At 42.4% G+C, this 13,282-nt stretch overlaps 1 protein-coding gene across 1 annotated transcript; it reads left to right on the top strand.

The window, feature by feature from the left end:
- The first annotated feature begins 1,155 nt into the window (after window positions 1-1,155).
- RPL22L1 (ribosomal protein L22 like 1) lies at window positions 1,156-4,904 on the top strand. The gene is made up of 4 exons (XM_041732073.1): window positions 1,156-1,208; window positions 2,936-3,025; window positions 3,198-3,319; window positions 4,639-4,904. The coding sequence occupies exons 1-4, from the start codon at window positions 1,200-1,202 to the stop codon at window positions 4,781-4,783; spliced, it is 366 nt and encodes a 121-aa protein (XP_041588007.1). The 5' UTR covers window positions 1,156-1,199; the 3' UTR covers window positions 4,784-4,904.
- Window positions 4,905-13,282: the final 8,378 nt, after the last annotated feature.

The raw sequence follows: 13,282 nt of genomic DNA on the forward strand, positions 1-13,282 counted from the left end.
GTTGAATTTTAACAGCGAGGCGTTTGGGATGGAAGTCAAGAGTCCTCGGGTGTCATGAGCACGGTATGGAGGTGCACACAAGGGGTGTCTTTCCAGAAGGGCAGCTTTATTCAGTCACAAGAGCAAGGGTAACATAAATACAAAGCGGGTTCAGGATTCCAAACTCAATGCCATTTCCTTAGTGTTCCACTTCGGTTTCTTACACAACATCACGCAGATCACAAGAGGATCACACACCAAGATAAAACGTAGGGGCTAGGAAGCCAGGGAAGCAAGCTCGCAGTCGTGTCGTGAGCGTGCAGCTGAGACAGGGCCTCCCTCCGTCTGGGTCAGCTCTGAGCACCTGCTGCCCACTATGTTTAACGAGCGAAGAAGGATCCCAGGGCCATCCGGGCAGGGCCTCCGGGGCGGCTGCCGTTTCCATACGGTCAGAGGGGAAAGGGCCTGCATCCCTTTGCAGCAAGTCTTGCCAGTTTGCTGCAAAAAATCTTCCCTTTGCAGAGGCGTGGGATCAGTGTGGGGCCTTTGCAGGCCTCCTGTGGGGCACCAGCTCGGGGCACCAGCTCGGGGCCTGCGGGGCCCGTCTTGGCTGCTTACAGGGCGGCCTGACCTAGGTCCTGTTGCCCAGCAGTGACTCCACCTTCATTGCTGCGCAGGCTTGACTAACACCCATAAGATCGAATCCTCCTCCACCAGGGAGCGATGCGTTTGCTTTGGTTTCAAGACTTTTCTTCCCCCTCAAGCACCTAGTTTATCCTTTGCTTCCCCGAGAAGCGTCGTTTCCAGCATCCGTGGAGATGACCTCTTCGCCCTCGGATTGCCGCGGTAATAAAGACAGGCGAGCCCGAAGGCCCTGCCCGGCCCCGGACGGAGGGAAGGCCTCTGGGCCCTGCGCCAAAGACGAGTCGTCCATCCCTCGGCGGCGTCGGTCCGGGGGCGCGGGCGTCGTCAAGGGCGGGAAGCCCCGAACCACCCCCCACGGCCGCCGGTCCCGCGCGCCCGCGCCCCCGCGCCCGGCGGCTCCCGAGGCCCGTCCTCCCGCTCGCACGCCCCCGGGGCCCTGCGTCGCGGGGCCTCCCCACGCTCTCTTCCGGGAGGAGGCGGGGCTACGCTCCCGGCGCGTGACGCAGCACGTTCCGCTATAAATAGGAGGCGCGCGGCCGCGGCTTCCTCTTCCGCTCGCCCGGCCGGCTCCCAAGATGGCGCCGGTGAGTGCGCGTGGGTTTCCGTGGGCGCTTGAGACGACCCGCGCGGGGTAGAGGGGGGTTTTGCGTCTGGCGAGTTGGGGGAAAACCTGTCATTTGAGGCAAAGGGACGGGAGGAGGGGAGGCCGGGTCGGGGGCACGAGAAGGTTGTGAGTGGTGGTGTCCGAGACGCCTGGCGGCTGCCACGCTCTCGACCGGAGGTGGCCTAGGATGGTGGGTGGCGGGGGCCGCGCGAGGAAGGAGGAGGCCCGACGGCCGGCGGGGCGGGGGGCAGCGCGGGGCCGCGTCTCCGTGCGGGTGCGGGTGCGGGCCCCGGCCCGAGGGTGCGCGCCGCAAAGGACGCTGGGTAGTCGGGCCGGTCCGGGCGGGGGCGCCTGGGGGGCTGCGGAGCCCGCGGAGCTGCGCGCTTCCCTCGTGAACGAATCTCTCTACAACGAAAAAAGTCACGCCCCGCAGATCCAGGAGGTTTTATTTGTATTCACTGATTATCAAGGGGGTCAGTCAGAAAGATGCTAACTCCAGCCCACAGGGGATCTGCAAAGGTAGGTGTGTGTCGCCAATTTACAGTTCTAGGACTTCGGTTCTTTTTTTTTTTTTTCTTTTTTAACTCCTTTGGTACAAGTTACTCGGCTCCCTGAAAGCTCACTTGTTACTACCTGGTGTCCATTCGGGTGGATGTGACTTGGAATTGTATCCTCCGATGGTGACCTGGTTGTTTGCAGCATGTTGTCCGAATGTGTGTTGGCAGTAGTTGAAGCAGCGTTTAACTTCGCGTAGCCCGGTTATGTGCATCGGGCTAAGTTTCGGGTGTGGAAAACTAAAGTATGCATGTTTTTTAAATTAAAAAAAGAAAAAAAAAAAAGGGCAGCCCGGGTGGCTCAGCGGTTTAGCGCCGCCTTCTGCTCAGGGCGTGATCCTGGGGACCCCGGATCCAGTTCCACGTCGGGCTCCCTGCATGGAGTCTGCTTCTCCCTCTGTGCCTGTGTCTCTGCCTCTCTCTGTGTCTGTCATGAATAGATAAAATCTTTTAAAGATAAAAGAAATTTTTAAAAAAGTTTACAAGACTCAAGGTACAGCACCACCACCCTCCAACCTAGACCGATATAAGGATTTCATTCTCTAGACTTGAACGGTTAGAATTTCCTATTCTGGCCTGTAATCCAGCTTGGCAAGCCAAGGTACCCTACCTGTGTCCCACAGGGCCTGACCTGTAGTAAAAGGGTACCTGGTAACTTAAGATTGAACGTCAGTGGTCTGGAAAATACTAATAAAGGCCATGACACTTCTCTTGATGAGTGAGACAGAATGGGCTTGTTTAGAGGTTCGAACCAACCCCGGGTGGTGGTTCAGTTTGAATATACAGAAGAAAGTAAAGTTATAGGAGTCTTTGAGAGTTTCTGGTGAAAGGAACTTAAGAGTAGCTTGCCACATGCTTTGAGCTCTCTTGAGTTTTGCACTTTTGAGACACTTTGATGGGGCACAGTGGAAATTCCCGTTGGATTTCACAAAAACCCGGGTTAAACCAAATTGAGTGTACCCCTTTTCAGACAGGACCGCCTGGCTAAGAAAAAGGGTATATATTCAATAGATACTTAGCAATTTTTTAGGATTTTGTACTGTTTCATATATATATATAGAACATTGTACATCTTTGGACTGATACAGATTTTAAAGTTTTGTATATACATGGAGTAAACTGAGTAGTTACAGTTATGTTACCTCTGTAACAGAAAGACAAGAAGCCTAAGAAGTCAACCTGGAAGTTTAACTTGGACCTTACCCATCCAGTAGAAGATGGAATTTTTGATTCTGGAAATTTTGTAAGTAAAGTATCCCTCTACTCAGCTTGTTTTTGTCATTGTAATAGAGTTCTTAATGAAATAAGTGTGTAATATTTGATTTTAACCTGAGCTCTATTCCTAGGGTACCTTCCCTAGTGAATATCTAGGGTTTTCTTCCCTAGTTTTGCATTTTTTCTCTGTTGTAAAATAGGAACAGTTTCTCCGGGAGAAGGTTAAAGTCAATGGAAAAACTGGAAATCTGGGGAATGTTGTTCACATTGAACGCTTCAAGAATAAAATCACGGTAGTTTCTGAGAAACAGTTCTCTAAAAGGTTGGTATTTGTTTCCTGTAATACTAACAAACATTAACAATGTTAGATGTTTTTATATTAGAATATGTTGTAAGAAACATGTCTAATGTGTAACATGAAACTAATGTCCCAAATTAAATATGTTTTCTTATATGTATTTTTTAAGGCTTTAGTGGTCTATATAGTAGAGGCAGCCAGTGAAAAGTAAAGTCTGTTTTGCCAGTTTTAGTTAGTCTAATTTATTCAACAGATTTTAAGTACTAGCATGAAAGCACTCTTGTAGGACCAGATAGCCAAGCAGGCAAGTACCTACCACTAAGGAGCTTGAATTCTAGTGGAAAGAGACCATGAAATGTGATACTAAGTAGTTGTAAGTGCTGTGTAAATGCATAAAGAGGATTTCAGGGTTCGTGTTTTTAGGAAGATGCTCGAGGAAATCATCTGAATGAAGTGCTGGAGTGAGACATGCAATCTAGAGAATTCATAATTGTAACTGGAAAAGATTGATGGTAGAAGCTGACGACTGTGGACCAATTGTGAGGACAGGTGCACTGGTGGTGGCTTGGACTGAGACAGCAGTGCATGTTAGCTGTGTGGTTGTGAGTTCATCATTAGGGATCCAGGGATGAAAGGTAATGCTAGGAAGCATCTTATCTCAGACATGCACATAATTATAAAACGCAATGCTGTAATTGCTGTGGCAAAGGTAGAGGTAGGGCATAAGAATTTGCAGAGAACCTGAGATGAGCAGTGTCAGGCTGTGGAATGAGGGAACAGCATTAAGAAAGGACAGGGAAGCTTGAGGAATGGGTGGTAGTTCAGAATTGCCGTAAAGTGTAAATGGAAGAGAATGTCTGGAATGATGAAATTAGACCCGTGCTGAAAGCTTTTTATGAGAATTGAGCCATATGCTAGTTCTAAGTGTGTCGATAATTTTGAACTTCTAAACGGGTTCAGCCCTCATGATAGGTTTCCTTTTGTTGATTGATCATAGGATTGAGTCAGGGAGGTTGATAGTGGTGATAGGAAGGTAATCTGGTTATGGTAGTAAAACTGAAGAGAAGCTACTATTGGTCTTTGTATCTTCAACAAAAAGAGAAGCTACTATTGGTCTTTGTATGTTTATTTTAGGGAGATGAGAGAATAGTTTGTAGGGCATCAGCGAATTGTAACTTGATTTGAGAGGCTACCTTATTCTCATATTCCCAGCAACCTTGCACAATGCATGATACAAATATTTTGGGGGAACATTCAAGATGAATACAATTGCATATCTTCTATATTATCTTGCATTGTAAATACCGTATTTCTTAATGAAATTTGTGTTTTTATTTTAAAAGGTATTTGAAATATCTTACCAAGAAATACCTTAAGAAAAACAATCTTCGTGATTGGCTTCGTGTGGTTGCATCTGACAAGGAGACTTATGAACTTCGTTATTTCCAAATTAGTCAAGATGAAGATGAATCTGAGTCTGAAGACTAGTGAGGCTGCCCCTTACAGGGCTTTGCTTCCTAAGAAAATAAATGTAGCATGCAAAAGAAAGAAACAACTAGAAATGGACTTTTAGTTTATTGGTGAATTGAATAAAAAGCATTATACTGTGTATCTTAAGCGTCTGCTTCTTTTAAGTGTATGCTGTTTATATGACTTGCGGAGTCCCGGGATCAAGTACCACCTCTGGCTCCCCTCGAGGAGCCTGCTTCTCCCCCTGCCTATGGTGTCTTCTGCCTCTCTCTGCATTTCTCATGAATAAATATAATCTATTTTTCTGAAAAAAAGTGGTCATGTATTACTTAGTTCTTGGTGGTTGGGCCCCCTTCCCCCAAATAAAATGGCCTTTAAGTGAAACCATGGCTTGGCAAAATCCAGATTATAAGAGGTGGGGGGGGGGAGTTACTAAAGCCATGTCAATTTTCTTGGTTTTCTGGTGGTTCCAGGCAATGTCTTTTTCTACTTTTAATCTGAAAGTGGTGTCAGTACCTTAGGTACTTGGGCCATGGGCCCTGATAGACTAATCTAGAAGCTTGATCAAATGTTAGATTCAAGTTTGATTTGTTTTGTTTTGTTTTGTTTTGTTTTGGCTAGAATACTTAGAGCTGTCATTGTGAACATCTGTTAAGATGTACTGATGACCACTGTCTAGATTCATCATTTACTTAGGAGTTGTCAAAGGGTGATACTCTAATTCTCTCATTCCTTTTTCATTTATTGACTGGAATGCACCTAAAAGAGGTACTTTATCTTTAATCAACCCCAAAGTACAGTTCCTTCCTATGAGGACGTTAGGATAAGTTTTTTTTTTTTCAGTTATTGACTAATTTTTCAAGTTAATTCCCAAGCACATATCCTCTAAAGGTGATGAATGAGGTGTTTTGTTTGTTCATTTTGTTTAGTTTTAGTTTGTTGTAGTATCATACTGAACCCATGGTGTAAGAATATTTGATATGTTTTATCCATTATAATTTTTTTTTTTTTTTTAAGATTTTACTTATTTATTCATGAGAGACACAGAGAGGCAAAGACATAGGCAGAGGGAGAAGCAGGCTTCATGCAGGGAGTCAGATGTAGGACTTGATCCCAGGATTCCAGGATCATGCCCTGGGCTGAAAGCTGGCTCTAAACCGCTGATTCACCCAGGCATCCCTATAATTACTTTTATTGATACTCAAATGATCCCATATTTGGCCAATGGGATCCTCTTAAACTTGGCTCCTGAGTCCTATGACGTAACCTCATTAGTGTTTTATTACTTCCTTGATTTCTGGTAAGGTAAGATGTTCCAGTTCTTCCAGATTCCTTCCCCAGATTGGAATCATCCATTTCTCCAAGGACCCCTGGATCATGTTCTGGGTGCTAGGCATACTCATTGCTACTGTGTTGGTCATTGTTTCCCAGCCTTTTCAATGTACAGAGCAAGAAAATACATGTTTATTTTTCAAAATACTTAATAAATTTATATTGATACTTTCAACTCAAATTTGGCATGACAGTTTTTTTTTTACCTCATCTGTTGTATCATCCTATTTCCTTTCTCCATGGTGAAAATTTCAATGACACCAACACAAATACTTATTAGCTTTACCTCACAATATGCACATAGTAGTTCCCCCAAAGCAATGCCAATATTCCTACCCATAATATAATTATCTTGCAATTTAAGATTGGTTTGCAGTTCTTTTTGTTCTTATGGCATATCCCACCAGGAATGAACAAAGTGCTATGTTTTAAAGACACTGGAAATGATCTCTCTGTGGTTTGGCACAAACTTACTATACAGGTTCATTTTTTTCATTTTACTTTGGGTTTTAAAATCTCTTTACTTAAGGGATTCCTGGGTGGCTTAGCGGTTAAGCATCTGCCTTTAGCTCAGGTCCTGATCCCGAGGTCCTGGGATCGAGTCCCGCATGAGGCTCCCTGCATGGAGCCTGCTTCTCCCTCTGCCTGTGTCTCTGCCTCTCTCTCTCTCTGTGTCTCTCATGAATAAATAAATAAAATCTTTTTTTAAAAAAAAAAGTTTACTTAAAATCTTTTTTTGTGTTTTATAATTCTGTAAAATATTTACAAGGTTCCCAAATCTAAAACAAAATAGGTTTGCAGAAGTCTAGTTCCTTCTGAGTCCCCTTCATTCCATTTCCTCCCCCCATCCTGCACATAGCTGTTTAAGAAGAAATTTATGGTTTACCCATCCATTCTTTTAGAGGCATTTACCATTATGTAAATGATCGCCTACTGTATGTTACCTTTTTTCACTTAATAATATCCTGGAGTCGATCACTTCTGTGTGGATATCATAGTTTGTTCCATCAGTTCCCTATTGATGGCATTTGAATTGTTTTCAAACTTTCACTACTATGATTAGTGCTGCAATGAAAAGCCTCTTGCACATGCCTTTTCTTATTTTTGCCATTGAATCTTCGGAGTAGATTGATAGAAGTAAGCTTCCTAGGTCAAAAAATAAATGAATGTGTAATTTCAATATGTATTGCCAAATTCCCCTCCTCTCTCCTTCCTATTATGAAAAATGAACATTATGAAAAATGTCCATTTTCCTGTGGACTTACGCACAGATGATACTGTCCATTTTGAGTTTTTTTGGTTTATCCAATAGATGAGACATGGTTTTCAGGATAGTTTAAATTTTCATTTCTCTCATGAAGGAGGATGAGTGCCACTTCGTAACTTAAGGACCATTTGCATTTCTTTTTCTGTGGGCCACCTGCTGATATCTGTAGGACATACATGGGATTCTCAGACTTTTTATTCTTTATTTTTAGAAGCTCCCTGTATAGTAAGGCTATTAAACCCTTGTCTGTGATATGTGTTGCACATTTTCTTTTCAGTTTGTCACTCATCGTTTCTCCATATTTATGGTGTTTGTTTTGTCCTATTGCTTTAGAAGACTTTTATTTTTTTGTAATTGCATCTATTAATCTTTTCTTCATTAGGCCGCATTTCCTCATTAGGCCCCAGGATTTTGAGGCATGGTTGGAAAAGTTTTCCCCATTTCTAGGTTATAGAAGACTTCATTCATGTTTTCTTCCAGTGCTTGTACAGTTTCATTTTTAAGATTTAAGGCTACTTTCTATTTTTAATTTATCCTAATTTACAATTGGACAAGTAAATCCAATTTTATCTTTTTCCCATGTGGCTACCCACGGGCACCATTACCCCTGATTAAATAAAAAGGACTCAGCTCTGATTTGCATTGATTTTCCTACTTGTCTGGAAATCCTTGTTTGTGGTTACGCTGAGGTGGTTGCAGTATTGACATTTACAGCTTTAGTGTACCCCCTCTTTTACAAGCTGGATGATTTAAATGCCAGAAGGGACACTTTTAAATAATATGTTGTGGTTTAGAGAGGCCTTTCTCTTCTTCTTTGATCTGTCAGCAGCCCTGGGTGGTGGAATATTATCTAACCCACTTTGCATATGAGGAAACTAAGTCACGGGTGAACTATCTTGCCGTCTGCACCATTGCCATCCACCTCTCATTCCTCACCCAGGGCTTCTCCATCGCTGCCCCCCACCTCCTCCCAGGGCTGGGCCACTTCTTTGCTGCATAAGGCCATGGTCAGGCATGGAGCAGTGTGGAAGAGCACTAATCTGGGGGTTGTGCTGCCCCCTGGCTCTGTAACCTCAGCTTCCTCATCTGTACATAAAGAAGTGGTTGCAACTAGGCTATTGTTCTTCAGAGTTTAGCAACCCTGCCTCCTTTGATAAATAGATAATTGGCATTGCCTGCCCAGTTCTGATTGCCCTCCCCATGATATGACTGATGCATAAATATCCACACCAACCAAGGTTTTTTTGGGTTTCTGTTCCAAAATACAGCAAAGTAAGGTTCTTCTGCAAATTTCCCAAATATGAACTTCTTAAATATGTTTTTTGAAGACACGTGTACTCCTTGAGGGTAGCATATGCCCCCTCCCCAATTCAATGTGGTAAAGTGTTTTCCCTGCCCTAGGTTTCTATAATTCAGAAACCCAGACTGGGAATCAGGGATCTACTATCTCAATTATGATTGATTGGATATTTTTTCCCCCACGGGAGGGATCCATTAACATACAAATGCTCTTTCCTTAATCTCCGAGGCTGGATGGTCAATCACCCAGATCCAAGGCATGTCACAAATGTGTGATCATTGGTTTCTGTTCTTCCAGGCCCCATCTTGAGAGTTTATGGGTGACTTAAATGTGTTCTCTGTACTCAAGGAGCCGTTCTAATAGGGGAAGCAAACATAGGAACAAACCACCTAGGTAAGTGTCGTTAGTGCCATGATGGAGACATAGCAAAGTGCTTTGGAGGCATCTCTACCCTGAGGAGTGGGAAAGAGAATCCAGAAAAGTCTGGAGCATGTGGGTGACTCTGAGCTGTCTTTAAGGAAGAATGGAATTAATGGGATAAAGAAAGAGGACAAAGGGACTCTAGGCCATGGTGGCGCTGGTAGCTACCACACATTGGGGGCCTTCTCTTTTATTTTATTTTTATTTTTATTTTATTTTTTTTTGGGGGGGGGGGCTTCTCTTTTAGAATCTTCACATCCTACATCTCATTTAATCTCTGTTGCCATCCTGCGAGTTAACTGTTACTTGCCTTTCACAAATCAGAAAACCAAGGGCTGAGAGTGCTAAACAGATCACCTATGGTCACGTAGCTAATAAGGTCCAAATTGGAACTTCAACCTAGGTCTAAATTGGAACTTCAGTGCTCATGCCCCATAAATGGCTCAGTGTAAAAGTGTTTCTAAACTTCTCTCTGCCAGGTAATCCTTTCTCACAGTGAAGTACATTAGAACATTCTGCTTCTTGAGAAAACCAAGCTTTTTTTTTCTTTCTTTCTTTCTTTCTTTTTTTTTTTTTTTTCTTTGAATTGGCTTGATAGAGGTTGTCTGCTTAACATGTTTGTTGCAATAAAATCAATCATGGGAGCTGGCCCACTGCTTGGCAGGAACAGCAGGAAAGATTCTTTATTTCATCACCCCTGTACTTTTCATTTATGCATGAAACAAGCTTTCACAATGGGACTTTTTCTCTCCCTTTTCAGCCAACACCCCCAAAACAGAACAAAACTAAAGAAGCCAAATATGCCCGCTTTCCAAAGTGAGGTATTCACAAGCTCTGCAGAGCTTACAAAAGAGCTCCTCAGGTTCTAGTCTTGTAAGCCTTAGTTCAGTACCTACTTGTAGGACATAGGAGAAATTGAAGACTCCTGGATGCTTGACTCACCATTGGGAAATTAAGGCCAAAGGCAGTGGCCAGAGCAGTTTACCTACAACAGCAGAGTCATGAGAGGTGTGTTTCCACAAATGCAGGGATGAACGAGTGTTTCTTCTGGAACAGATGTGACCATGGGGAAAGACCAGGCCTAGGTCAGGTTTTTGTCCACCTAAGAGAACTACTTGGAAGAGAAATGGGTCCTCAAATGAAAAGAATCTGTATAGAATGGGTCACTAAATACTCAGGGGCTACAGCTAGTAAGTACAAAGTCTAGGAAAATGCATCACCCAGGTCACAACTGTTGCAGCTAAGGATTTGCAGTGATTAGTCTTTGAGGAATTCAGAAATGTATCCTTCAAGAGAAAGAAAAAGCCTTAAACCATCTTCTTGCCTAGAGAGCCACACCACCAAACCATAGCTCATAAGTCATATTTCCTACTCCTTCCTCCTTTTCCGCAGCCCTCTGGTGTTTCCCACCCAACCCGGGAAGAGCCAAAGACAGCTAGTGAAGTTGGGGGAGGGGCACACTTGGAACCCTCTGGCACAAACTAATCCCACCACCTGTTCGCTTTGCAACACAGATGTGCTGACACTCTGACGGAATTTTTGGGTTTACTTGTTTTCCTTCCTCGCTAGACTGAATTGATCTCCGTGTGCATTTCTGGGTAAACTCCCATAACTGCAAAAGAATCGTTAAGTCAACTCATGAACATGACTTTTTATTCATAAATGTGGAAGGATCCACCCAGAATCACCCAAAATGAGTAAAACAAACAACATTGTAGAAAAACAAGTGGGATGAACAAATTGAAACAACTGACCCAGAAATGGAAAAACGAGAAGAAAGTCTTCCTCAACCTAAGGAAACTTGAATCCCCACACCGCAAGGGCCAACTGTAAGCCAGGCAGGATGTTCATATGGGAAAGCTCATACTTAGACACATCCTGAAGAAATTTCAGAACTCCAAAGGATAACGAGAAAATCCCAAAAGCTTCCAGAAGGAAAACAAAACAAAGCAGCTTACCTACAAAGAAATCATCTTGAATGGGACCTACCCAGGGCTTCTCTAAGTTTAGCAGCAGGAACATCTGGTTTTAGTCTTAAACTGTATACCTCATCAGCCACGAAGATTCCTTTGCTATTCCTGGGCTTCATGTAATGAAGGGACTACCCTAGATAGTTTCTGGGGTCTTTTTCAGCTCGGATCTGCTGCTAGTTGGGCCACTGCTGCTGCCAATAAATGTCTGTTGGATTAATCTATCAACAAACTCTCGTGAGCATCTGCAGTATGTCTTGCACCACACAACATCACAGAATCACAGAATTATGAGACCATTCAGATCTACTCCTAGAGTTTATCGGATTGGATAAAACAGGAGTCTAGTTCCACACTAATATCATATGCAGTACACCGACAACAAAATGAGTGGGGGAATACTCAGTTAAGCAAAACTAAATATTTCCTCACTTGGACACTTTTAAGGTCTTTACTTGTGAACCTCCATGTGTTGGTTTACAAAAATGTACAGCACTTCCTAAACATACTGCATGATAACAGCATTTTTACTTATTAGCAGCTCAAGAAAGCGTATCTGTAGGTCTGTCTACTGCCTTACAAAAAATGCAGTTGATAAAGAACATACTAAATCAGACCAGGAGGATTCAATCAATTACCCATATTCAGAATGTGAGAAATTGTACAACATAAATGCCCAGTTTGCTCACCAACAAAGAAGTAGCATTAACCAAAGGGAATGGGACTGTTATAGAATAAAAGGACTTAAGAGAAAAATCAACCAAATATAATGTATAGGCCTGTTTGGATTAGGATGCAAATAAATCAAATGTAAATGGACATTTTTGAGACAGCAAAGAAAATTGAACATAAACTGGGTTTTAAAAAATGTAAGTATTAAGTATTTAAAAATTTAATTGTTCACTTTATTTGGTTTGGTATTGGTATTCTGGTTATGTTTTTATCTGTTAAGAGCCTCAACCAAAATAAAAAGATAAACTGAGGCAAGCTTAAATTACTAGCAATAGAATGTATTTGGGGATAGCAGAGGAACTACAATTTGGAAAATGTATGCTCTAAAAGCAACAGGTGAATCTGTTTGGGATGGACTATCTTTATGGGCAAGGAGTACAAAGGGGGAGTCCAGCCAGAGTCCACACAGTAAATCCATTGGCTCGAGGAGGGCAAGAGTTTCTTGGTGGATGTTCATTGGTCAGGAAGTGTCAGTCTTCTGTAAATCAGGCATTTACAGGAACTCAGTCTCTCAGTTCTTAAGTGTTGTTTTCCTGAGGGTGCAAGTGTGAGATTCGCCATCTCATTTCCTCTGATTCTAGTTTTTAGATTGCAGTTCTTTCACCAAAGATACATACTGAAGTATTTACAGATAAAATGATAAAATGTCTGGATTTTCCTTTAAATATATACTGGTAGTGCTTTTCTCCTCAGCATGAGGTTTTGTTGCCTGGACGTGTTAACTTTGTAAACATTTGTTGTCCTTTACATGTAGGACTTGTGCACTTTTTTGCATGCTAAGTTCTACCTCTGAAATGTTACAAGACATTATTTTGCTGGACTTTTTAAATTTACAAACAATACAAATAGTTAAAAATTCAGTTCATACATAGAAGGGTATATAAGGTGAAAAATAGGTCTTTTTCCTGACCCCTCCTGACTAGTTTCTAGAGGCAATAACTATTACCAGTACTCATCCGAAGGTAACTTCACATATGTATAAATGTATGAGTAAGCATATGTAGGTGATAAATCTGTCAGTATTCATAGATTTTCTAACTTTTAATAGTTACATGTTATTGCATTGTGAGCATCATCGCACTTTGACTAGTCACCTAGTGTTGGACATCAGGTGGCTCACAGTTTTTGTGACTCCACATAGTACTTTGCAGGACCATCCTTGCCTGCAGATCTTAGTACTTATGGGTTTTGAAACATTAACAGATGTGGCCAAATTGTTCTCCAAGATGTTTGCACTAATTAACCTCCAGTTCCACCCACCAACTAGCTAGCAGAGTGCTCAAATTTACAATATACTGATGCATAAATAATAATGTCCTCAAGAGGGAGATATTTCCAAAATAAATTGACCTTGGACTATAACAGTTCTTACTTAAATACCTTAAACAAGGAAGACGTGGCTTATTTAGATACAAAATTAATACTGAGAAATGTGAACTCGAGTATTTCCAGAATAAAAAGTTTTTCCTTCTAAATGGGGTGATAAATAAATATAA

The sequence above is a fragment of the Vulpes lagopus genome, chromosome 17 (genome assembly GCF_018345385.1).
Source record: "Vulpes lagopus strain Blue_001 chromosome 17, ASM1834538v1, whole genome shotgun sequence".
Taxonomy (NCBI): Eukaryota; Metazoa; Chordata; class Mammalia; order Carnivora; family Canidae; genus Vulpes; species Vulpes lagopus.

Bases quoted from the DNA above. Each gene is read 5' to 3' on its own strand.
- RPL22L1 (XM_041732073.1), top strand. The intron at 3,026-3,197 runs GTAAGTAAAGTA...GTTGTAAAATAG, and splicing joins TTTTTGATTCTGGAAATTTT to GAACAGTTTCTCCGGGAGAA. The intron at 3,320-4,638 runs GTTGGTATTTGT...TTATTTTAAAAG, and splicing joins GAGAAACAGTTCTCTAAAAG to GTATTTGAAATATCTTACCA.